General features: G+C 41.3%; 1 protein-coding gene across 1 annotated transcript; it reads right to left on the minus strand.

The window, feature by feature from the left end:
- Window positions 1-27384, minus strand: LOC134179584 (dynein regulatory complex subunit 7-like). The gene is made up of 15 exons (XM_062646520.1): window positions 26694-27384; window positions 26481-26541; window positions 26155-26241; window positions 25996-26110; window positions 10700-10778; window positions 10501-10629; window positions 10306-10434; window positions 8171-8234; window positions 7965-8112; window positions 7685-7906; window positions 4706-4816; window positions 4540-4650; window positions 423-617; window positions 217-356; window positions 1-158 (listed from the first exon to the last, which is right to left on the minus strand). Exons 1-15 carry the CDS (start codon window positions 27382-27384, stop codon window positions 65-67), a joined length of 2376 nt encoding a protein of 791 aa, XP_062502504.1. The 3' UTR covers window positions 1-64.
- Between the last annotated feature and the right edge of the window lie 323 nt (window positions 27385-27707).

Genomic DNA, 27707 nt, shown 5'->3' on the forward strand with positions numbered 1-27707 from the left:
TAATTTAGTTTGTACTGTACTGACAAATACAAACATAATCCTTCCATCAAGCGGTTACAAATTTCTACTTTGCTGTGGTATTGTTGACCTGAAGTCTGGGCTCTTCTGCAAGCTTTCTTTCCATCGCCTTGTACTTTTCTGGTGCTTCAGTCTTATGTCTAATCACACTTATCATAAACCACTTATGCACATGTATATGATAAAACTAATGAATACCTGTTTAGCCTCTCTTCTAAAATGTGGATACGAAACATAGCCTCACTGCAGAAGGACAAGTAGTCTTCCTCTTGCTCTTTATTCAACGTCGTCTGATTTTGTTGATACCATGCCTGCTGCCTCTGAAGCTCTTGAGTTTCCTGTTGGCATGAGGAAAAGTTTCTGACTATGTCTACACCAAGGAAGTGCACACAAGAAATACATACCTTCTCAAAACGGCTTTGAATAACGTTTGCAATATCGATAAGCCGTTGCTTCAGATCATGCAGACAATTGTCTCTAATCTTGACTGACAACTCCCGTGTCATTATCTCAGGGTCACCAACCTGAGCCAAAAATGGTGCCAAGTAATCCATCTGCATTTCCTTCCGAGCCTGCTCTTCCTCTAGCTGCTTTCTTTCCTGTATGTAATGATATGACATTGTAATAGCATGACATGGAACATTCACAAAGTTTTAGGCCATGCCTCCCCTTTCTGCCTAACAGATGTTAGTCCACTATTTCAATTATGACAGTGCTTAAAATTGGCCCAAAACATGTAGCAATGATTATACACAACTTGGTGAAGAATTTGTATCTAATACTTTATGCTACCACCATGAGCAGCAATAACAGCAACACATCTACAAGGCATAGAGTCGACCAAGTTTTTAGTTGCATCGTCACTAACACTCTCCCATGCCCTACAAACAGCATTTTCAGCTCATCTGTATACTTGCAAGGCTGTTTTTTCCAATCTACATTTTATTTCATTCCACAGATGCTCAATTAGATGGAGATCAGCAGACCGAGGTGGCCACGGAAGAAATTGGTGTCATGTCTTTCAAACCATGCCATTCTTATTCTGACAGTATGGCATGGAGGTCCATCCTGCTAAACCAAAATCCTCCCCACAAAGCCTTTTTCCATCATTCTTCAAAGTGCCTGAGATCAGTTGGATGTGCTTACCATGGTAAGCATCTGGCCTACCGTCCACCACCTTCACACTTCAGACGCCATAAGCAGCCATGCAACTTCACACCTAAACCTTCCCTCCACCGTACTTCACCATAGATGTGTAACACACTCTGAAGAGTACCTTTCACCTGTCCTGCGTCTGACCCACTAACTCCTGCTAGGAGTAAGCTCAAAAATAGACTTGTCAGACCCCAAAACCTAGCCTGTTGTTTGGATGTCCACGCCTTCCTCTCCTTACACCATGCAAGCCTCTTCCTCTTATGTACAGCAGTAAGAAGAGGTTTCTTCGCAGCCATGCAACCTCTCAGCCCACTTTCATTCAGCCTTCTTCTAGCAGTATGTGTTGACATGGAAGCGCCATTAGAGTCTTGAAGTAAACACTTCAAAATCTTAGAAGTCAACCTCCTGTACTGAGCAGTACAACAAATGCATAGCAACCACATGTCTTGCTGCATTTTCATAGCAACCAGTAGACTTGAGACGTTTAATGTTAGCAATGATGTAATGTTGGTATTTACAAAAAGTTCTAACGCTTTCTACGTGTACCTGAACAGTTGTCTATTCAATAGAAAATAAAGGAATGCTATACAAGATACCTAGAGATAACTTTGAACGTATTCAGCATTCAAGGAGGGCGGCATAAAACTTTTGTCCAGTACTGTACGACGTCAACATATAGTGCTAAATACACACTCTCTCTCTCTCTCTCTCTCTCTCCCCTCTCTCTCTCTCTCTCTCTCTCTCACACACACACACACACACACACACACACACACACACACCACAACCACAAACATCAGGAGCTGCCAATTTCTTGGTCACGCCCCCAGCCTTACAGCTGGGCTCCCATACGCTATTCAGAAGAAACATTGGGCCTGCACTAGTAATCTCTTGTTGCCAGACCAGGTACAGCACTCACAGGTGCACTGGCTTGTGAAGCCAACTGTGATGTGAGCACCTGAAGTCTCACCTGGACCCCATGACTGATGTTATATGCATGCTTACAGCGTCAGTCAAAGACCATGTACTCATTCATACTTCTGAGTCAAGAAAAGCAATTGTGTGTTGTACGTTTCTTGCATAAGAAAAATCATGCCATAGATCGCCGTCACTGTGACTTAACCTTGCAACCCTGCAAGGTCCTGAATGTACTCACTCCATAGGATTACTCTCTAAGGGGCTGTCTGCAATTTTGTATTATTTTTTATAAATTCAAATTCCGGATGAAAGGCGAGTGAGTCAGCCCTAAATATGAATTTTTAAAATTATGAAATTCAATGACATCATTATATTCTTGTCGCCTTCAGACTACTCTCTGCTCCTGTTGCCCTAGCAGATGAAGCAAATAAGGGACAGCTGTTGTTATTACAATGCCAATTAAAACCACTTTGAAGTTAACCCGTCCCCACTTATCTATACGTGCAAGTCAGGCATACCACAGCTGCTCCGTTTATGAAGTTTTGCACTGTGACAGCACAGCAGGCGAATTACAGGTCCAGAAAAACAAATAATTGCTAAAGTTTAGAAAGTCTTAGAAGAAGAAGTTTGCTTCCAAAGCACGGAATCGAACTTACAAACCTTGCAAGAGCACAGAGCGAACGGTAATGTTCGTACAGACGCTGTAGACAGTGCAGAAGAAGCAGAATGATCAGAAACACTACCAGCTGACAACCATGTGTTATTTCAACGAGACAATTTGGTGACCATGCCTAATTAGCTGCATTCACGTTGGAACAGCTTATCTAATCATGGGATGGTTAGTTGCTAAAAATGTTTGATATGCAAAACCTTCACAATATAGATGTAGTTGAAAAATTGTAATAGAGATCATTCACTGTATTTATTATAAAATTGCTTGCTTGTCAGTTGTCAATACGGGACTATGTCAAGTCACATTATTCTAGGAATGAAATTCGAGGTGGATGGGTGGGTCAACAGCAATTTGTCCCAAATCCAATTTATAAAAATACAAAAATTACGGACGGCCCCTAACCGATTGAACTACAGCACCACACACACACACACACACACACACACACACACACACACACACACACACACACACACACACACACACACACACACACACACTGTCTCGTGTAGCCAGCCCTCCCCTTTTCTATTTTCGGTAGGTGGGGATGGTCTGGTGAGGTTGCCGCTTGTACGATAAACAGACAACTAAAGACCAGATGAACCTGGCACAGAGTGGTACTTATCTCTTATCTACACTGGCTGGATTAACTTCTCTTCGTCTTCTTGTGAATTGTGTTGTCATGTGAGTGATGCAGTCATGTCTCTGCAAATGTTTAACTTCTATGTGTACTTAAGCTCTGTCCACACTGGCAACTGGATCACGATCCAATCATGATCCAATTGCGATAAATCCAATCGACATCGGGAGGTGGTTTTGATCGCAATCAGGTTGGATTCAATTAGAACTAGGTGGGCGTTACATTCATGTACGCTGCAAGTGTAGTTGGAACATCTAGCCCTGCTCACTCATCTTCGTTCTCACTCACCCTATGTCGCTGTATCAACACATTCCACAAGCAAAAATCCACACGTACATGTCGGTCATAAGTCACGTGATACCAAAAAGAGATGGAGGTTTGTTTTCAATGTGCAGTGTAGACACTCACTAGCACGATCGAATCGCGATCAGCACAATCGCAATCCGATCGTGATTGCATTTTGGTCTAGTGTGGATGGGCCTTAACACAGCACTCAGGGAGTCAACAACAGCCTAGACGTAACTTACAAGTGTCGATCAGTCTCCGTTCAGTCGCCCTGTTTGCCTGTCTGCCCGAACTGTTGTGTGTGTTCTTATGCTCATGTTTTATCGTCTAGTGCTAGCTAGAGGTCGACCCAGAAACATTGATGTTCATAACTGAAGATTGACGTTCGGTTCTTGCCATCCTTTACTGTATTGCGTTAGTACTTACGTAGGTTCAAGTGCTGGTAAATACGCCGATTGAACGGAGACAGAGCACTTGATCGACACTAGTAAGTTACGTCTAGGCTGTCGTCCACGCCCTGGGTGCTGTCTATGTACACATAAAAGTTACACATTCACAGCAGAGACATGACTGCGCCGCTCACATGACAACATAATTTGCAAGAAGACAAAAAAAATTCCAGCCAATGTAGATAAGAGCTATGTACCTACTCTGACTCAGTACCAGACTCATCCGGTCTTAGTTGTCCATTTATTGTACAAGTGGCAACACGACGACTTTACACTGTGCCAGACCCTCCCTGCCTAGCAAAAATAGAAAACGAGAGGGGCTGGCTACATGACACACACACACACACACACACACACACACACACACACACACACACACACACACACACACACACATTTACCACTTCTAGTCTTGTAACTTTAGCACTATCATTTCGTGTTGTGTCGTAGATAGACACATGCAGATTATTCAGTTGAGCCTCAATTTTTCGAGCTTCAATGATATCTGTTACCTTTATACTCACAAATATCACAAAACCAGTCACACCAATAAATATAGTTACAAACTTCCTTTTTGACACGTTGAACATATGCTATCCGTTGCTCTTCAGTTGCCATCAGCTCTGTCAAGTCATCATACAATTGAAGTAGTTTTGGATCCCTGGCATCTCTATCAACCTGTGTATTCAAAACCAATTCATCCAAATGGACTTAAAGATCAGGGGTCTCCCCAGGCTGCACTGCTTCGGAGCTGCATGGAGCATGCTACTTTTTAAGGTTTGTCCATGCTGTCATCTGTACAAACAAAACTAAAAGATGTATTTATGAAAAATGTGCAGGATGGCAAGTAGACATGCTATAGCTCCTAGTACAAGTGGTTGTAATTCACATGTTGACCTCATGCATATCACACATGCACAGCAAGATGCAGTCTGCAGAGTCAACACATGGTTTTCAGAAAGTGTAGTCAGAGCCCTATGTATCTGAGTGTATTGACCGCAGGGTTTCATATCACCAATGTCAGGAGGAAAAGATCTATATCTGAGCAACTCTGAGTATTGCAGATTGCAGCTTATTTAGCTCCAACTTTCCATCAGGTACCACACCCAAACCACTTTAAAAATAACTAATTAAATTTGAAATTCAAAAAGCCTTTTTCTTAATCAATGTAAGAACAAAAGATATGATACAATGGTAAGGCATAAATGATAACGGTAACAAGTAGCAGGTTGATAACATTTTGCCAAACAATTCAGAGTAAAAAACAAATGCTCTCACACCATGCAAAAACAGCTCATTTACAACTTTAACAAGATATTGCATCTGCAGAAACCCAAGTATAGTACACAATTGCTTTCTGAAAGTCTATGCTCTTCTTTTCTTTTCATACATCACATAACCTACACGTAAAGTAGCCATTTAAACCACTACATGCATTGCATATGGTTTAGTCATGCACATGAGTTGAATTTTCTACAAAACTGTAAGAGTAGTCAAATTTCCACAAGCATGTCAGGTATAACTAAAAGCAGCAACAAAATTTAGTCAGTAAATGGTTATTAGTTAAAGTTATTACTAAGGAAAAGTTATTTTATATGTTCTGCACAAAGCGTGGATATGGACACACTGCAGAATTCTAGTTTTTCCGAGTAATTTGAGGGTTATGGTTAGGTCTAGGGTTAGGGTAAAGGTGCAAAGTCACGGTTGGACAAACGCACTTGATCCGATCTCAAATGAGGCAGCTTTTGCGTAGTGTAACATGTTCAAGTGTCCTGGCAAAATAATCAGTTTCAATTGAGAGTAAGCCCTTCAAATGCTGTTTATGTGCATGCGTAAAGGTCAATAGACGAAACTACTGCAAAACTGGCGATTTAGGTGTCGATTGACGTTTATTGTTATTGTTTAAAGTGTAAGCTTTAAACAATACAAGTTTGGCGCTCACTGTCAACTGAGTGCGCTTGGTTACTCTGAGGAAAACGTGACTACGGCAGATGTAATGTATGGGAACGTAATGTGTCCTTTCTGGTCACGTGCATAGCATAAGGAACCCCGATCTGACCTAAAGTGTGAGGGTGTTTGTCTAATTTTACTGAAACTGCAGTGTAGCAACGTCAGTTTGAGATTTTAGATGAAAAATTCCAAAAACTACAGTACATCTAAAACACCTAGAATTTAGTTACCAGACACGATCTAACGTAACCTCATACTACAACGTCTTGATCGTTCCAATTCAAGCTATAGAGAGACTTCAGTCAGCTTTGCCTTCAGTGCAAATTAGAATGTTTAAGTCCTCTCAGTTACTACGTGTTTAAAAAAGTGCACCGTTTTCAAAGTGATGAAGTGTGCATGTCCAACCGTGACCCTGCACCTTTCATGCATAGCTTGTATTGGCAATCCATGTTTTGAACAGGCAATCCATGAATTGTCCAAATCTGCACTTTATGAACAACATATATATTTCATACTTCATGCAAACTAGCATACACAGTAGAACTCCCTTTATCCAAATGTCACTTATCTAGATTCACTGATTATCTACAATTTAGGGCACACCATTTTTCTATGTTTCTCGTCACCTTATTGCACAGAAATCAATGCCTGCATGGAAAAAACAAAAACACAAAAAGGAAATATTCGAAGAAACAGGGTAAGAAGGTCGTTTAATTTAGTGGCCCCAGTAAGAATTCATCTAATAGAGTACATCATTAACATGCAGTCAAACATTCTCAGACACTGTGCATGCAGCAACATGTTAATTTCCTATCACAAGTGCTCTCTGGTATGTGCACCTACCTGCCTTGGGGTGTGAATATGAGAATCTATGCTTGCTTCACAGCTGTGTTCTTCTGAATCTGTTCCACCTTACAATCTTTCCTAGCTATTTCACAGCACTACTATTCTAACTAGAATTTATTCTTGATCAAGTCGTGTAATGTTTCTTTATTCCTCCAGTCAGAGTGAAACCTACGCGCGTGTGGGTGACCAGAAACATACAAAAAACAGTGTAGCCTTATAATTGAAGATAGATGATGCACAATAGCTGTCAGTAACTGTATACCTTGCACACTGTAAAAGGTGCCTATTACAGCTCTCAGTTGTGTATCAATAAAGAATTCATTGAGACAACAATCATTAATTAATACAATGAAACAAATGATCATAACACCAGACCAATTAATTTTTTGATGCCTGGATATTTGGACATGACACCTGGACTGACCAACCAAAATAGAAATAAACAAATATGATCATGTGACATTTAGAGCATGTGCAGTTTTCATTGCACTGTTTACATACTAAAGATGCTGATACCAAGTAGAACAGAAAGAGTCGCTAGACCACATGCTTGCAGAGTCATTAATAAGCGTAATCGTAGGATGTATATATATTCTACAAAGAAATTTACAGCAAGCATACTGTCATTGTGCAGATGTAAATCCAGTTATTTCTTATTTTGGTTAAGCACAAACTAGACCAGCGAAGCCAAGCATAAAAAATCTAACAGCAAAAACAGTAATGATATTACATGCAAGTTTCACTTCTTACCTGAAAGGAACGTATCATATCTGGGGTAAGTGATACAACAACTCCTTCCTTAGCCGTGCACATAGCGCTAGGTTTAGCCAAGTCTCTCCTATTAGCTGCAATCTTCTCATCATCCAGATGGTATGTCAGATGGTATTTGTCATCAGCCACATTAAACACTTTTTCAGCAACATCTTCTGATGCTGGCTTGTCCAGATTCCGAAGGTATCTCTCAGTCATTTTCTATAATGAATGACAAGTTGATAAACACATATTTCAAAATATGTCAAATTAGCCCTACTACGATAGGTGCTTCCGAGTAATTGCCACCAGATAGACCCTGCCCAAACTCCACAGAAAAAGAGCAAAGGAAGTCAGGTCTATCGATGTACTGTTCAGTAAGTTCAGTTGCTGTGTTCACTCTTGTCTCCAAACCATCTGCACGTACTCTATAGAGCAATAAAAACGTACCAAATTTGGTTGTTTTTGAACACAGAGAAATCACACTTGCTATAAAAAGTCATTGTCCGAGTAGTATAGGAACCATTGCTGTCCATACAGTATTTGTGTTCTATAAGAAAACACAGAGTAGCAGCAAAAACACAAAATGTAGTAGATTCCAGCAAAATACAGGATTTGGATTTTCTTAAATGATGATTGATCGTCCAATGGTGCATGTACACAGAAATAGCAAATAATGTCTACCTACCTACATATAATCAATTACCGCTATTTCTTCAAATTATCCAAATCGCGTTCTTCCAATTCAAGATTTTTAATTAATAATCTACATGCAGCCACAGTAATGCCAAACAATTGTATTGAGACTCTCATAGTAGTTAATTAGTGCCTACAGTACCAACATGATTGTGTATTACTAGACCAGCAACTCACAAATTGTGCGGTAGAAAGCATGCAGTACAAAGGATAGTATAGTTGCAACAAGAACTTCATTTACACAGCAAAAGTTATAGTGGTAGGCCAGTGTGTGTGTGTGTGTGTGTGTGTGTGTGTGTGTGTGTGTGTGTGTGTGTGTGTGTGTGTGTGTGTGTATGTGTGTGTGTGTGTGTAGCTTAATTGGTTAGAGAGCACATTTGGAGAATGGAAACATCTGGAACCTTTGGGTCACGAGTTCAAGTACAGGATGGGCGCAGGTGTAATTCAATTAGGCAAGGAACTCACGCAATTGCTTCAGAAGTATAAATGAGTACCTGGTCATTGACTGGGCATAGACGAAGCCACCAGCTTCGCAGAACATCATGCAGCACAGGTACATGTGGGTTTGAGGTACAGTCCCAAGGCTGTTCCAAATTCAGTGCCCTTGGATGCTCTGGCCAAGCACCTTGGAGGACATTAGTGCGACCTTAAACTCTGAGTAGCACCGGAGACCCCATCTAGAAATAGGCTGGGAGTGGTATCTTTAGTGTACTGTACTAAAGGGCAAATCCATTGGTCCATTTGTGTGTACTCTGTAAAGTGACCCTTCTTGGAAGTTGTTTGTTAGTAATGGCTAGAATTCTTCTATTTTGGGCACTGATAGTATGGCCCATTTGGTTGCAGCTCAGATGTACAGTACCTCTAGTAATCTCTTCCAACTCATCCATGGAGTTGCTAAGCAGACACATTCCATCTGCATTCTCAATATTTGGGATCAAGATCTGTCATCTGCTTTCTACTCCCACTAACTCAGCTTTTGTTTGAACAAGATGACAAGATGGTCATTCCATTCCCCCGGGTGTTTCTGCAAAGACATGTTAACTGCATCAAAAATTAGATTAAACAGCATGGGTGCCAACACATCACCCTGCCTAACACCATCTCCAATCCAGAACAATTTGGAGACTTTGCCATATGTTCTCACAGCTCCACCGGTGTCTTTATGGAAAGCCTTCAAGATGTTCAATATTTTGGGTGGTAAACGATAACACAACTGTAGAGCAGACCCCATAACGCTTCACGATTAATTGAGTCATATGCATTCTCCAGGTCAACAAAACACAAGGAGAGGTGTTGTGTAGTTGCTTGCCTCCATCCAGCTACAGTACCTCTGACTCATAAGACCTAGCAGATGCCCGAAAAGATCTACAATGATGACGACAAGGAGTATGGCACACACAGGGCATGGCAGGAAAGGACAGTTTTGAGTGTGGGCCCAGGACGTCAGGGTAATGGCGTCACCAAAACTCAGTTCTTTCATGCGCAACTGCAGAGGTCTTGCAAGCCTCTCAGATTGTTTCATATGCACAAAGTTTCTGCATTTACAAACTTAGGACTTATCCGTTTTATTCCCTGTATGGGGATAGCGTGACTGTTTCTTATTACTTTATTTAATACGACAGCAATACAAAAGGGAGGAGGAAAAGATGTGTGTGCGTGTGCATTTGTGTACACAGCACATGCACAAACGTGTACATTCATATACAAGTATTGTTTATGTATAAAGCTACTTGCTACCGTAAATGCACTAGCTGACTGCAATCCCCATATCTGTATTTATTCTCATTATAACAATATTATCACCAATATGTTAATACCTGAAGTTTAAACCACTCTTACAACCTTTACTACAATCCAACTCTATCCAGCAAGTATGCTAACAGCTTACAAGCCCATCCCATCAATAAATAACCTACACAACAAACCTTTCAAGAACTGAGGTCGACCTGGACCAAATTGCTCTATAACAGTGTTGGTTTGCTTTTCTATTTGTCTAAATACAAGCTTGTCTTCTCGATGACTAAACCATTGATGTACTTCCACAACATCTTTTACTGCCAACATGCAAAAAACAAATAATTAACGTTTAACAATAACAAATCAACACTAGCAAATCTTACAATGATAGTCTTTGTACACAGTTAGTGAGCATGTCATGCCATCAGTGTTTAGATATTCTGCAAACTTCTCGAGCTTGGCTTTCTTGTATAATGTTATCTTCTTACCACCAGGACAACGTGATTGTATGTCTAATGTAAGCAGTTTTTACAGTAAGCAACCTTATAGCAACAATGAACACCTATTTCTAAATGCAAAGACCTCTACGAAATATATCCAATTGCTCAACCCAAGATGGTGGCATGTCAAGAATGTCCTTGTCAACTTCCAGATCAAAATCCTAAAACATAACAAACAATTAAGATACATGCACTCTGCCCAATTTGCACTGACATGGTGTAATAAGAAACATACTCCTTGAGTGCAACTCAAAGCAACTAAATGCTCAAATTCACAAAAGCTTAAACTCATTAATAGGATGTTAAAATGAATATTTAGGTCTTGATTTGAGTTTCCAATAATCATCTCTACCAAAATACACTCCTTGTGCCCTATAGCACAGCTTAACACGTCATGACTACACTGCAGTTCTGAGTGTACATGCAATTCAAGTCCAACAATAGTGTACCACAATTGTGGCAAAAAGAGATCAAAAAAATTAAGAACATATAGCCTTCAATTGCACAAAAAGTTACATCGAATAGACCTAGATCCCTACTGTCATCTAATCAATGGTTTTAAATGGCATATAACTCTCTAACTATATCAACATTCAATTTGCTACAAGACTCCAACAAAAAACATTTCTATTTTCATGTATTGATCTATCAGACCACTGCAACCAAAATATTAAATTTTTAGGTATCTATCAGACAACTGCAACAAAAAATGGCAGCTTTGGTCATAATTTTCTGCAAAACTTATCTTAAAGTCTTTATAAGAATTATGTAATCAGTGTTGGCTTAGGTACTGTAATACCCACAGTTCAGTAGCAGTAGTACAATTACTAGTTATCGTATGGGAACGTCAATGATATCATTGTTATTACCCAAGGAGAGTGGCAGCTAATTCCGAGACAACTCCCGAGGCTTCGAAGTATTAACAGCCACTCTCCCAAGGTGTAATAACAATATACCCGAGATTTGCCCATACGATAAGTGATTTGTTTCATGCAAGGCCATTGACTGTTTGAAGTACCGTTCATTTGAGCTGTGAGTACATAAATCTTACTTCTTACTTGTTTGTCAGTAACCGTTTTGTAGCTAATTAGAGGCATATCAAATCATCTGCGTGTTACTGAAACCAGCTGTGTTGTGCTGGTGTGTGTGTGTGTGTGTGTGTGTGTGTGTGTGTGTGTGTGTGTGTGTGTGTGTGTGTGTGTGTGTGTGTGTGTGTGTGTGTGTGTGTGTGTGTCATTGTCTGTCCTGTGACATCTTAACTCTGTCAAGCACTAGATCTTTCGGATGGATATATTTGGATGAAGAGAGTCAACAGTACCTAGTGATAAATACTCATACGAGTCTTTTCAAGTATCGTTCTTTACTTTTCGGAGTCAGTTCTGCCCCCGCCATTTTTCAAGAAGCAATGGACAGGGTTCTGGCAAATGTTCAGGGAGTAGCATATTGTTTCTACGATGTTTTTGCTACCGGTTCAAATGATAAAGACAATTTAAGGAACTTGTCTAACGTTTTTCAAACATTTCAGCAACATGGTCTGTGTCTTAACAAGGAAAAATGCAAGTTTTTTTTCAGTCGTCCATACAGTGCCTAGGGCATATAATAAGAGCTTCAAACAACAAGAATCAAGCAGTTCAGCAAATGCCACGTCCATCCAATCAAGGCAAATTACGTTCTTTTTAGGACTGTTAAGTTTACTGCAATCAATTTTTTTGCCATGTTAGCACATCACACATCGCCTTTGAATAATTTGCTAAGGAAGGATGTCCCTTGGGTATCGTCTGAAGAAGCTCAGTTAGCTTTTGATAACATTAACAAGGTGCTGACTTCCTTGCCAGTTTTAGCAAAATATGATCAGAAGTTGCCGCTTGGAATCGCTTGTGCATGACGATAGCAAGGAGGAGTTTGTGTGCTTGCATATTTCATTGCAATAAAAATGAAAAGGAATAAGTAATTGAGTATGCCTCAAAGACTCACTAAAGCCGAGAAAAATTATTCACAAATCGAAAAAGAGGTGCCGTCAATTGTTTACAGCTTACAGAAGTTTCATCACTATCTTCTAAGACGAAAATTTACTTTACAAACTGACCATTGTCCTTTGGTCTCAATTTTTGATGCTACCAAAGTCTGAACACCAACCAGAATGACTAATCATTTGGGCCATGGGCATTGCAGCTATCTCAATACAACTTCAAAATTGAATACTGTAGATCAGTGGATCACTGCTATGCAGATGTGTTGTCATGAATACCTGTCGGATGAGATGCTTCGTTTCAAGAATGTAGTCAACATGAGACAGAAATAGAAGATTACGTCACAAATCTTGAGCAGCAAGTTATTAAAGGAAGTCCTATACAGTATCATCATCTTCAGAAATACACCAGACAAGATCAAACTCTTCAGGAGGTTAGACAGAATATCAAAAAAGGCTGGTTTGATAAACTACATGTGCCAGTTAAGCCGTATGCGTCATGTAGACATCAACTCTCTGTAAATGATAAGTGTCTGTTAAAGTGTGGTAAAGAAATATGCACTGTAGTTCCAACAGCTATTCGCAAAATCCTTCTTCAGATGCTACACCATGCTCATGTGGGCTCAGATGGAATGAAGAAGTTAGCCTGAAGATATGTATGGTAGCCGGCGATTGACAATGACATTCTAAATATGGTAAAGAACTGCAAAGTGTGTGCCCGGCACAGAAACAACCCTTCAACAGCTCCATTACACCCATGGGAATTTCCTCAACATCCTTGAGAAAAGATACATATTGACTTTGCCAAAAATATATGTGGTTTGTCGCGATTGATGCACATTCAAAGTGGCCAGTGAGTACAACAGAAACAGACCGAATCTTCAGCAAAGGTTGACTCGTTTGGTACACCCAGGTAGATTGCAAGCAACAACGAACCTCCATTACTGCTATAAAGAATTTGACAACTTTTGCCACCAACAAGGCATATTACATACCCTGACTCCACCATATCATCCAAGCAGTAATGGACAGGTGGACACTTTATTCAATTCTTCAAAAAAAGTAGTCCGGAAGGGCCTAGAAGATGAAAACTCAACCTTACAAAAGGACGTTGATGATTTTCTTGCGGCCTATAGAAACACGATGCTCCAAACCACAAATAAATCTCCAGCAAAATTGCTTACTGGTTGAAATCTTTGGTGCTCACTGGATTTGCTTCAGCAAAGCCAAAAGGAGAAAAAGGACAGAGTTGCCTGACAGAGTTAAGATGTCACAGGACAGACAATCACACATGCAGACACACGATCGTACATCACACTATTGCATTCCATTTCGATTGAATGACTTAGTCTTTGTGCGTCAATCAAAGAGTAAAGAAAGGAGATCCTGGAAAGCTGGAACAGTAATCAAGGTGTTGATGACAGACACTGTCAGTCAAATTCGACAACAAAGGAAGAACAAAGAATACTCATTTAAATCAGCTGCGTGACAGACTGAACAGACAAAGCAAGCAAACCAGGACAGCTGTACGTCAAACCACTGGCGATAAACATAAGGCGGTAACAGGTGGCCCCATCCAAAATACTGCTGAGGGCAGTTCTAGCTACTGTTCTCAATCTGGGGAGGATTCAAGTACCCAGCGTGCTAAAGAAACAACTTTATGAAGAAGTGGGAGATCAAACAAAAAACCCTCCAAGACGCTATGAAGAATGGGTCGATAAATAGAGACAGCACACAAACTGTTTGGGTTGTGTGGGGAGGTACTATGGTATTGCAGTGTAATGCATTATCTGGGAGTGCGTTTGCACTCTCTAAGTAGGGATGGCACCAATAGCTAATATTGATCCAAATTTTCACTTTGGAAAAAGCTTTCATAAAATTCCAATTTCTATATCATCTTGCCTGGCTACACAGGAGCCATGGTGTTTGACTATCCCTTTGGCACTAGCACGTTTAGACGACGCTGAGATGACATTTTCAGTGTGAAATTTGACACACCGTTTACCACGCCTTTCTCTGCGTGTGGCATAGAGTCACATGCATGTGCCAACTTGCCAGTTTCGTGGAATCTTTGCTGTTCTTGAAGCTGCTCACATGCAGGATCTTTGCTTCTCCATTCATTCCGTACGACTTGAAACACTCGACGATTTAGCCTACTCATGAAACCTGGGTGACGATCGACTTGCCAGTTGGATCTTCGGTTCGCTCACAAGATTTTCGTGTCACTCACAGGATCCTCGCATTCCTGTTCTCTGCCTATTACTTAAAACGCCCATCAATTTACTTGCCAGATCTGAGTGCCGATCAACTTGTTGCCCCACAGTTGAGTTGGATTTTTCCATTCTCTGTGTGGTCCCAGAAACAGGGTCTCCGCGTCCCTCACAAGATCTTCGCAGAAAATGTGCACGTGCATGTGATAGAGACCGTTCTTTCTAACTGTTAGTAGAGAAACTACGAGTCCTGCTTGCGTAAAACTGACATGTACATGCCGATTATCATATCATAATCAAATTAGCTTGTGATACAGGAAAGTCAAAAAGGGGAGGGGCTGGCTGTGCGAGACTATTACATTGCCTGGTACTAATGAAACTTTACTTCTGTATAGAGTAGAAGCCTTAACATAGCAGTCTAAGCAATTCTCAAACATACTATGAGTTGTAACAATGTTTCTTTGTAATAAATTAGCTTATGCACCATTATTGTTACAGAAATGCCTGGTCCTAATGAAATTTTACTTCTGTATATAATATTACAGTAGCAGCATTGACATAGCAATATACGCAATTAATTCTCAAATATACTACAAATTATATTTAAACAATGCATGTGTTTCTATAAAAAGGACAAACAAGAATACAAAAATATATTTATGTAATAAATAAAAACAAAGTAGGGATGGCTGCCTACTTTTAAGCTACCGTAATTATTCTAATTATAGTGCCTCTACATAATAATTACCAATCTAAATGACTCTCCAATTTTTTAGAGTGTAAAGATAATTATGGCTCCACAAGGCACCTCACTTAGAGGGGTGCTTAGATAATTAAGGTCATAGGGCTTGTTGTAGAATGTAAGGTACTACACCATTAGGAAGAACGGAAAATATGTTAGGTGCATCCTAAACTGTGCTTCACAAATCTTCAAAAAACCTTTTCCTCAATTACCATCTAGAAAATGTTACAGGATACAGTATTAATGCACCATTTAAGCAATTAACCAAGACTTGTTTTGTTACTTGTTTTGCAATGATTACCCAAGGCCTGGATATCCGGGCTAAGAGTATAGTAGTCGTCTGATGTGCGACCCTAGGTAGAACCTTACTATCATATTGATACTCGATTAGTGCAGTTGCAAATGAAGCTATTCCAACCAATAGACAAGAAGTGGTGTCATTACCGACCAATAGATGAACATGATGTCATGGCTCCATCCAACTCTCATTGTTTGGTAGCTACTAACGAGAATTCGGTCATTGGGCATCCGTCCTGTACATGGTGTTTAGTCCTTTGCTTTACATAAGGGTTTAGCACATAGAAACAATGCCTCGTCTACATTTGCACGTGGATGTTTTTCCACCAACAACCAAGCGTCTAGAGAGCGAAGGTGCTGAATTCAGGTGCCATGGGGTACGTGTAGCTGTACCTGATGTATAACATTTTGTTCCACAGCATAGTAGTTTGTTCTGCAGTCTGACAGCTTGAATTTTCAGTGTGCATGCACATGGCTGAGTGGTTGGGGTGTTGTTGCAAAAATCACAAGTGTCGTCTTCGACAAAACTTTGGCGTTCCATGGGAATTTGCAAAGGGGAACTTGCATTGTCCATGACAGCGCATCTGTTTGTTGGCTGAACTGACTGACCTGTAAGTACTCGCAAGTCTGGATTGCACCTGTGTTTAGCTAAACGAATGCATTGGAAACCTTAGCTTAGACGAGTGGAACCTCAGTATGCAAAACATTATCACGTGACGAGATATGTGATTACATACACTGGCCAAGGGCATAGCACTGTAATGTGCTTGTCTATTCATTCTAATTAGTTAAGCGCCTCTAAAAACAATTTGTTTCCAAAAGCGCTCTAATTAGAGCCTAATAAATAATTGCAACTCCAGATGGCACTTTAGTAAGAAAGGTCATTCAATTAGAATAATTATGGTAGTGCAGAAATAGGAGTCAAAACTTTCCCGGACAAGTACTCAGACTTTACAATTTCCCACAATTAAATCCCTACTTCACTCTTTTGCTTTCAAGGTGGCTGCTGGAAAAGGAGTGAAGTAAGGATTTAATTGTGGGAGAGATTAATATTGGCTTAATTTTTTCAGATATAAAGTATAGTACTTGTCTGCAAAAGCTTCAACCTCTATTTCTTCAAGCACTATCTTAAAGTAGACAGCCATCCCTTCTTTTTTATTACATAAACAGTTTTGTATTCTTGTTTGGATAGCATGATGTACCACAGGCATCCAGGACACGTGCAGAAGCCAGTGAGGCTTTGACTGGGCACTTTTTGAGAGCTGGTCTTTTGAGTAATATTGTGTAGGCTACACTGTCTTTTTTATGTTTCTCATTACCTTATTGCACAGAAATCATTGCGCATGGTTAAAAAACAAAAACACAAAAAAAGCTTGAACAAACAGGGTAAGCAAGTCCTAGGTGGCCCCAGTAGGAATTCATCTAATAGATACATCACCAACATGCAGTCAAACATCTCTGACACTGCATGCAGCAACATGTTAATTTCCTATCACACTTGCTCTCTGGTATGTGCACCTGCCTTGGGCTGTGAATATGAGAATCTACGCCTGCAAGTCAATCATTAAAGAGCTTCACAGCCATTTTCTTTCAGAATCTAAGCTATGGGCCACGCTATGCAATCTCCTGGAGCCTGGCCAGGTGCTCGCAAAAGCACCGAATGCGACGCCAACTGTGGTGTGGGCACTGAAGTCCCACCTGGACTCCTGTGGCTGATGGACTTTGTTGTAGTCAGAGGCCTTTGCCACCCCAGTCAAAGACCAGGAACTCATTTATACTCCTAAGTCAAGAAAGGCAATTGTGTGTAAGTTGCTTGCACAAGGAAATTATGCCATAGCTCGCCATCACTGTGACTTGAACTTTTAACCCTGTAAGGTCCCAGATATTTCCATTCTCCAAACGCACTCTCTAACCAATTGAGCCACAGCACCACACACACACACACACACACACACACACACACACACACACACACACACACACACACACACACACACACACACACACACACACACACACACACACACACACACTGAGAGCTTAATGGAGAACCATATAGGGCCACGCTTCTTTCTGTTGTGTAACCCCGATTAGAAGCCTTGCTATGCTCAGCAACAATAATTAAAATACTAGTTTATGGTATCCGTAGGCACATCACGTTGGTGAGTAACACATCGCAACAGAGTTTGCAGACCATGGTAACCTACTGAAATGCGTCGCCCTAGCTAGACAGTACATGTATTTGTTGAAACCCTGTCATGAAAATTATCGTAAACATGCAAACTTGTAAAGTCTGTCCACGCTGACTTCTCCCTCAGCAAATCCTGAATTAACTTTTGACAGCAAGGTCCTAATCGCTAAACACTTCGTTTTAGAGCTCATGATCATGCCGTTCTTTGGGTGTCCGTTGCAGATGAACTTCCGCCAACTATGTTATGCAAATTGTTTAGGTAGCTACTCTAACCAATAGACAGCCTTCAATAGGAAAACAAACCCACCCCTTATGCTAGTTACTATATTGCTCATTGGATAAATGCTGAGAACATCTGCCCACACAAGAACCACACGAGCTTCAAGGAGGAGGAGGGGAGAAGTCAGAGTGACGGACTTTAGTAAAGTAGAGGACGTGTGAACAGTTGACTGTAGGTGGCATTCAACTCCTGAAGGTGTTCCTCGCTTGTCAAGTACACATAATCTCTAGCTACAATACAAAAGGATGGCGCAACAAAACCTTTTCGTCGCCGTTTGGTCACTTGCATAAATCGTTCCTATACTGATCTGTAGTCGACATAAAAACAATTTTTGAAGTAGGTCTTATCATTAAATATGGCCGTGAGGAAGAGAAATTTGAGGTTCGTGTACACACACACACACACACACACACACACACACACACACACACACACACGGATAATATATATATATATATATATATATATATATATATATATATATATATATAGAAATCAACACACTCCCTGTGTGGATTCAGTTCAAATGACTGGTGTGGGCATCTGTTCAAATAAACTGGAATGTGCTAATTAGTTAATATCCCGTTGAAGACAAATGAAAACTTCACCGAGTATCCCATTCTGAGAAATTTGCAGCAACTTTCCCGTTCAGAGATATACGTCTGGGCAACAGAAACTTGAAAGTCACGTGCAGTTTCTTACTCACCCATAAGATATATGCAGTAGCTTGACATGCAGGCATGCATGATTTAGCAAACTGTTTGCTCTTCGTTTTGGTGTTGTCACACTCCCAGTGTAGCGCTCGGTGCAGGAAACGTGTAAGTTGGATTCAGTGCAAATTCAGTCACACGTCTCTTCAGTGAGTCTTCTTGGAGCCATTTCAGCAGTCCCATTGGATGTAATTATTACTTTGAAGACGTTGCTGCCGTTGCAGGAAACAGGCGTATCTCAAATGTGGCAGGTATTCAGCAAGTGTACTCGAAAAAACCAAAGGTAGGCATATTTCTAGATACCCAGATATCCTACACAAAAATATCTTGTTGTTTTTGACGTCGCCGGTAATAAACAACACGCTCCGTGCGTGCCGTCCGAGGTCAGCTTAACTTTGGTGAAGGTCTGATGAGCCATTGCAGAGTAATTCGCTTGCAAGTGAAGGTGGGTCCTCCTGGGATATTTTAGAATATACTCCACACATTTCCAATCTATACGCACTGACAATTACTAAAGTGGACCTCTACGTCTTTGCTCTGGATGTAGTCTGATGTTGTCCGATGCACGCAAGCAGAGGCGAGTCCTCTTGGGATAATTCAGAATATACTCAGCACGTTTCCAACCTACCTATGCACTGAACAATATTTCTTTTCAGAACTCTTATCTTTTTGCTCAAGATGTAGTTTGATGTTTAAAATCATATCTGGGCAACAGAAACTTGAAAGTCATATGCAGTTTCTTACTCACCCATAGGATGCATTCAGTAGCTTGACATGCAGCATGCATGATTAGCGCACTGTTTGCTCTCCATTTTCGATGTTTTCACAATCCCGGTGAAGCGCTCGGTGCAGGAAACGTGTAGGTTGGATTCAGTGCAAATGCAGTCACACGTCTCTTCAGTGAGTCTTCTCGGAGCCATTCAACAGTCCTAATGGATGTTATCACTTCGAAGATGTTGCTGACGTTGCAGGAAACAGACGAATCAAATGTGGCAGGTATTCGGTAAGCGTACTCAGAAAAACCGAAGATAGGCATATTTCTACATACCCAGATATCCTAAACAAAAATATCTTGTCGTTTTTGACGTCGCCGGTAATAAACGACACGCTCTGTGCATACCGTCCAAGGTCAGCTTAATTTTGGTGGAGGTCCGATGAGCCGTTGTAGAGCAATTTGCTTGCAAGTGGATGCGAGTCCTCCTGCATGGGATGCTTTAAAATATACTCAGCATGTTTCCAATCTAAACGCACTGACCATTGGACCTCTACGTCTTTGCTCCAAACGTAGTTTGATGTTATCCAATGCTCGCGAGTAGAGGTGAGTCCTCCTAGGATATTAAATAATATACTCAGCATGTTTCCAACCTACCTACGCTCTGAACAATATTTCTTTAGAAACTCTTATCTTTTTGTTCTGGATGTAGTTCTACAGCTTGCTCAGATAATGCAGTGTGATGGGACTGCTGGATAGCTATAGCATTGTGACGTAACAATGGTATGTGAACAAACAATGGATATTGAAAGTGAGCATTGCACTCTTAGTTATGAGAAAACAAAACTACCCAATGAGACTGAGTTCAAGTAACGGAACTTCCTTCAAATTGAGTCTATCAGGGGCATTCAGTTTTCTTCTTGAATGATGAACAGCATCATGTCGTTGTACAATGCAACCCCAAAAGGGGACCCGACTGAAAAAGCTGGAAGACGACGCCACCCTGCCCATGTTCTTACCCATGTTGAGTTACGTCTGTACCCCAAATTTTAGCCTCGTGGGTGATCTAGTCTAGCCGGCTATCAAACTTATACATATACTAGGATCCCTGGCCCGTCCTTCGTACAGGCAAGATACTGTAGTGTAAAGATAGGTCTGAGGACACGTCACGTGCATCTTTGTTGCGAGGTCCTGGATGCGCTGACTGAATTCAAATCTTGCTCCTCGCGCTTGTTTCGATAGAAATCAACACACTCCCCGTGTAGCGCTTGCTGCAGAAAATGTGTAGATTGGATTCGGTGCAAATGCAATCGGAATTTGAAGAGAAACGAAAGCGCTAGAAGAGTAAGTTTTGTCGGCAAGAGATAGTCAATTGCTCAAAGCTTTGCGAAGGACGACGGTGCATACAGTCTACACGGAACTGGTGCGGGCGTGTGTTCGAATGAACTGCAATGTGTAGCGTTTGCGTCGTCGAGAAATTTTACGCGTGGGTCGATCCCTCGAGAGGGAACCCGGTGCATTATTTTTTTATTTTTTTACGCAAACCTTCCTCTGTGCGTGTCAAGTGTGCGTGCCGATTTTGGTTGCAAACGGACAAAAGACGTGGCCGCTAAACGCAAACACACATACACACACAGACAATTTGAGCTTTATATATATACTAGGATCCATGGCCCGTCCTTCGTACGGGCAAAATACTGTAGTGTATAGATAGGTCTGTGGACACGTCACGTGCAATCTTTGTTGCGAGGTCCCGGATATGCTGAATAAATTTGAATCTTGCTCTTCGCGCTTGTTTCGATAGAAATCGACACACTCCCCGTGTAGCGCTTGCTGCAAGATCCATGGCCCGTCCTTCGTACGGGCAAGATACTGTAGTGTAAAGATAGGGCTGTGGACACGTCACGTGCATCTTTGTTGCGAGGTCCCGGATATTCTGAATGAATTCGAATCTTGTTCTTCGCGCTTGTTTCGATAGAAATCGACACACTCCCCGTGTAGCGCTTGCTGCAGAAAACGTGTAGGTTGGATTCGGTGCAAATGCGATCAGAATTTAGAGAGAAACGCAAGCGATAGAAGAGTAAGTTTCGTCGGCAAGAGATATTCGATCGCTCGAAGCTTTGCGAAGGACGGCGATGCATAGGATCTACACGGAACCGGTGCGGGCGTGTGTTCGAATGAACCGGAATGTGTAGCGTGTGCGTCGTCGAGAAATTTTACGCGAGGGTCGACCCCTCGAGAGGGGACCCGGTGCGTAATTTTTTAAATTTTTTTACACAAACCATCGCCTGTGCGTACCGAGTGTGCGTGCCGATTTCGGTTGCGAACGGACAAAAGACGTGGCCCCCAAACGCGAACATGCACACACACACACAGACAATTTGAGCTTTATATATTAGATATTATATATATATATATATATATATATTATATATATATATATATATATATATATATATACAAACACCGTCAATTTTATATAGTAGTATATATATATATATATATATATATATATATATATATATATATAAAGATAGATAGATAGATAGATAGATACAGTATATTATACGGTATCCATACAGTATATTATACAGCATACATATAGAGTATATTATATATATACTAATATACATGGCCCGTCCTTCGTACGGGCAAGATACTGTAGTGTAAAGGTAGATCTGTGGACACATCACGTGCAATCTTTTGTTGCGAAGTCCCGGATATGCTGAATGAATTCGAATCTTGCTCTTCGCGCTTGTTTCAATAGAAATCGACACACTCCCCGTGTAGCGCTTGCTGCAGAAAACGTGTAGGTTGGATTCGGTGCAAATGCAATCAGAACTTGGAGAGAAACACAAGCGATAGAAGAGTAAGTTTCGTTGGCAAGAGATATTCGATTGCTCGAAGCTTTGAGAAGGACGGCGATGCATATGGTCTATACAGGACTGGTGTGGGCTTGTGTTCAAATGAACTGGAATGTGTAGCATTAGCGTCATCAAGAAATTTTACGCGGGGGTCGACCCCTCGAGAGGAGACCCGGTCCATAATTTCTTAATTCTTTTACGCAAACCTTCCCCTGTGCATGTCAAGTGTGTGTACCGATTTCGGTTGCAAACAGACAAAAGATGTGGCCCCCAAACGCGAACACACACACAGACAGACAGACAGTTTGAGCTTTATATATATATTATATATATATGTATGTATGTATGTATATACAGTGTCCGACAAATTGACAAAACTTGCAGTTGTCCCCGGGCAACCACGTACTAATCTTTCAGTTGTCCGTTACTGACTATGGGTGTCCGTGCAATTTCCTCTTATACAACACTACTAGTATATATATACAGACTTGGACAAAATTATAGGGACAACTGGCATTTTTGTGTCTAGTCTAACTTTGGCACTGAATTTTTCTTTACCAAAACCAAATGTTTTCGAATTTCTTTTTTCATGGATTGCGCCATTGTTAGTATGTAACATAGCTTGTGTTCAAGATTGTAGCTGTACTTACTACCTACTGCGCATCTAGTTTGCTTCGAAGAAGGAAGACGGCCATTCCTACTTTTCTTGTCTTTGTACACGTTCATCGCTCTTGGATGCTCATTCTTGGCATACAATCTAAGAATGCTCTGTAGTAGAGAGTGAAAGCAATTTTGTGGGTCCTCTTATCAACATTATGAAAAAAAGGCAAATCATCTGTTTTTTCGCATTGATTTTGCGCATGTCATCACAATTTGAATTGTTTTTCCATTTTAACCAATAAACAAACTTCAACGTATTCAAAAATCATGCGACACTAATTAATTACAAAAAATCCTGCTAAGACAAAAACTACAAAAGTTATAGCAACAAAAGATCATTGACATGCCACTTCCGATCCACGTTTTACGTAGCAAAATCTCAAACTGCTACCGCCAAAGTGTCAGCTGCACTAAAACCGCTGCCCTTGAGACCGCCAAACTTAGGCGATAAGTTAGCCTGAACGTTCAGCTGCACGCAGTTGCAGAGTCTTGTTCCGTGCGATATTTCACGAGTTGCAGCAATGCCTCGAGGCAAACAGGTGAGTCCAAAAATGCGAGGGAAAATTGAAGCCCTTCACTCAGTTGGCCATTCTGTGCGTCAGATCGCAGCTTTTGTCCGCCGCTCCAGGAATTCGGTTCATCAGTGCCTGCAACGGCTTTCCCATGGCAGCAGCGATTATGAAAAACGACCTGGACGTGGGAAGGCAACGACAATCCGGGAAGATCATCGACTGAAGAGAATGGCACTGCAGAACCACAGAGCACCATCACGACTGCTCTTGTATCAGCTGGCTGATGAAACCGGCAAGCAGATGTCAAGTAGAACAGTCCGTCGTCGTCTCAGTGAGACAGGAGTCAACGCTCGGAGGCCTAGAAAAAACCACTGCTAACAGAAAACCATCGGCGTTTGCGACTGGGATGGGCAACCACTCACACACAATGGACTTTGGATGACTGGAAGTCTGTTCTTTTTACAGATGAGTCAAAAGTCAGCACAGGAAGCAATGGTACTCTGTACGTTTGACGTCGCAAAAGTGAGGAATTTCTCCCTGAATGTTGTGATCGTACGGTCCAGCACGCAGCTAGTGTGATGATGTGGGGATCAATGTGTTGGCATGGTGTGGGGTCTCTGGTGAAACTGGAAGGTCGTTTGGACAGCACGGCGTACCAACAGGTTCTGGAGGAGCACATGCTTACAGACGCAGCGGCACTGATAGGAGACAACTTTGTCTTCCAGCAGGACAACACGCCAATCCACATGTCTCAGTCAACAAGACAATGGCTACGCCAGCATGACGTCACACTGTTGGACTGGCCGCCAAAATCGCCTGATGCAAATCCAATCAAGAACTTGTGGCATAAACTCAAAACTGCTGCCAACCGTCGTGAACCGAGAACTGCAGCTGAGCTCTGGAATGCTCTACAAGAGGCGTGGCAGCAGATTCCAGCCTCGCATGTCCGGAACTTGGCAGAAAGTGTTCTGTGACATCTGGACGTAATCAGGAGGACAAGAGGCAGGAACACTCGGTACTGAGGAACTGGTGAAGGGCTTCAATTTCCTTCGCGTTATTAAACCGGCTTTTTTAAAAGCCAGTAAACAAAATCAGAGAGAGTATAACTTATGACACTTACACAATCATGACGTCATACACTTTTAGGTCTCGTTTTCCGCAATGCAAAACGTAAAGAAAACAATTTAGGGTCTACAGTATTCTCAAGAAAACTAACATTCAACGCGGTAACTAGTAAGTTCTTAACAATATTGATAGTTGGTAAATTGTGACCTAATTATTGTGTTACTACATACCCACAGCGGGGTGTCCCTATAATTTTGTCCAAGTCTGTATATATATATATATATATATATATATATATATATATATATATATATATATTCTTTTTCCAAACTCAAACAACCCCCTAAACATCCCAAATCCAACAAGTCTTACATTACACTAGCTATATCCCAATCAACGTCCTGCACTTCAAGCTAAATTCTCTTATGAATCATTCTCGAGTTATGTTTCCATAATTGAATAGAAAGTTGCTGCATCATATTTTGGAAAGTCTGGTGGAATTTAAGGCCAATGACTGCTGAGGTTTTGGGAGCAATAGCTTCGAAGTTTTGATGCTGAATAATGACCAGAGCCCCAAGGTCTCAACCACCACGGGGTAAAAAAGAGACCACAAGCTGTACGAACTCTGTCTTCATGGCGAATATCCTTTGTTCTTCACCTGCCTCTGCTGCGACTCCAGCATGCATTGTGTCTACGTGTGCGCTCTGGACCAAAACTATAACCAAGAAGGTGATCTCCGAAAGTGTCAATGTGCTGACCACAACTTCACAAGACAGATGCCAGAGGAAAAGGAAACATCTTGATTCCCAACCAGAGCCGTACTGCAATAATAAACTCATTAGGAGACATGGAAAGGCCAAGATTAGAGTTGCGTATTGCCCGCAACCAAGCTCCTGCATGAGATGTACTGATTGAATTTAAGCGTGATCTGTCTCGTAAGCTAGCAGTGTTCAACAAATACTAGTACTTGACTAAATCAGAGTCAAATTCTGATTGGATTTGCCGTTGAGTAGCAGTACTGAAATCTAAAGTTGAAGAACCGTGTTTGCTTTTCAGATAGTGACAAATGTGAAGACGACTTTCGGAGTCTCCTGATAGTAAAGGCTTTGAGAAATGTAAATTTGCAATATCCAGTGAATGCAAGCCTTTTCTAGGAAGTCCTGTACCATCTTACGAGTAGAATTGCAACTCCTTGCGTAAGCAGCTGGTGCAAACTGGACTGCTTCTCTCAGACCACGTCCACCAAGTCTAATAGGTAATGTCATTGCATCCATGCCATATCTGTAACAAAAGAATGACAAATAATTTCTAAAGATCGACGTAACCCTTGATCAAAGCGATGTAATTGTTCCAACAACATGGCCGGAACAACAGTTTGTAAAATATGATTGACTTTGCAAACAGTCTGACAGCTTTGAAGCAAATACAATTCAATCTGTCATCAAGATTACCAAGATTTGACTGGGACTCCAAGATTTTGTCAAAACGTTTAGCTGTGGAGGTCTTAACAAATTCGACATATCCATGGACTGGTGATCCTAGTAACTCGATACCTTCTGATAACTGTCTGACTTCTAAAGGAAATTCAGAAAAGTTTGGTCTCCAGAAGGCCAATATTTGTTTAAGTTGATGTGCAAGCCAAAAATGGGACCTTTTGCCACTTTGTAATAGAGATGATATTGATTCTCTATTACTATCGAAAGAGCCATCATCTAAGTACCACAGTTAATGTGTAAGTCAGAATAAGAATCCAAAGAGTCTAATAATTCCAGAATCACAAGAGAAAACAACAGAGAACTTAAGGGATCTCCCTGTTCAGCACCGGCTGTGGACAGAATCCGATGGTTTCCAAATCGCAACTAACCAAGTGAGTGGTATGACCACCGAGCCCTAGCAAACAACTGTGGAAATTCTCTCCGTAAGCATTCAAGAAAAGCCGATCTGGAGCACTCATTAAACGCATTAGTCATATCTATACAGCAAAAGTCTTCTCTGGCAGAGGTGGCATCAATGAAAGAAAGCATGGAGTGGATAGCTGCTTCCAAACCACCTTTGAGGCCAACACCTACTTGGCCGTAAGGCACAAAAACATCTGGAAAACGATCTCTGATGGAAGCACAACATATCCTACTTGCGAGACGACAAAGAACTTCTCCTATAGCAATTGGGCAATAACCTCCTGTCTTTTTTATGAGAGCAGTGAGTGATGCACCAGACAACCAAGGTGCTATTCTAGGATCACTCTTCCCAGCCAACAACTTTGACATCCAATGAGTAAGATTGTCACAACACAACTGAGCATCAGGTGTGCAAGCTCCTTTTATGACATCTAAAGGATGTTGAGCACGAAGCTGAGAATAGCCTGGGCTAGTTCGTCTAGAGAAACCTTCCAAAGCCGATAGGACTGCTTGGAAATCAACAACTAGTAAAGATGGTATGTCATCTGACCATTGAGGCAGAGCATGCTGTGGGTGACATGACTGCAGCTCTTGTAGCACATATGCATCATCAGGAGAAGCATAACCATGACAGCTTGAGGGCAGGTGATGCTGCATCACCTGCCCTCATGTGCTAAAGTCAGAGAATGACAAGCATTAACTTTTGAGATAGAAGCCAACTGACGTGCCAATTGAGGCTTGACCCTCTTGCCTGGTTTCTTCCCACAACGTGATCAAGTCACCTTGCTGCCATTGACGAAGACGAGAGAGCAACAGCTTCTTGATAACAAAGCGTTTCTTCTTACATCCTCAAGGAGGGACACGTAAGGTAGCTTTTGTAAACATGAAAAGTCGAACAAAACCGCAAACTCCATGTTGACAAGCATGTACCAATTCTCCAGAAATAATTTGAGCAAGCAATGGTCTAACTGACTGTGGCA

The sequence above is a fragment of the Corticium candelabrum genome, chromosome 5 (genome assembly GCF_963422355.1).
Source record: "Corticium candelabrum chromosome 5, ooCorCand1.1, whole genome shotgun sequence".
In the NCBI taxonomy this organism is placed as follows: domain Eukaryota; kingdom Metazoa; phylum Porifera; class Homoscleromorpha; order Homosclerophorida; family Plakinidae; genus Corticium; species Corticium candelabrum.

What these genes read in the sequence shown, in the direction of transcription:
- LOC134179584 (XM_062646520.1), bottom strand. Translation starts at nt 27,384, where the DNA reads ATGCAGCATCACCTGCCCTCAAGCTGTCATGGTTATGCTTCTCCTGAT. An exon ending in AAGTTACAAGACTAGAAGTG is followed by an intron (nt 618 to 4,539) that starts GTAAATGTGTGT and finishes CATTACATACAG; the next exon opens with GAAAGAAAGCAGCTAGAGGA. An exon ending in TTAGAAGAGAGGCTAAACAG is followed by an intron (nt 159 to 216) that starts GTATTCATTAGT and finishes AAGTGTGATTAG; the next exon opens with ACATAAGACTGAAGCACCAG.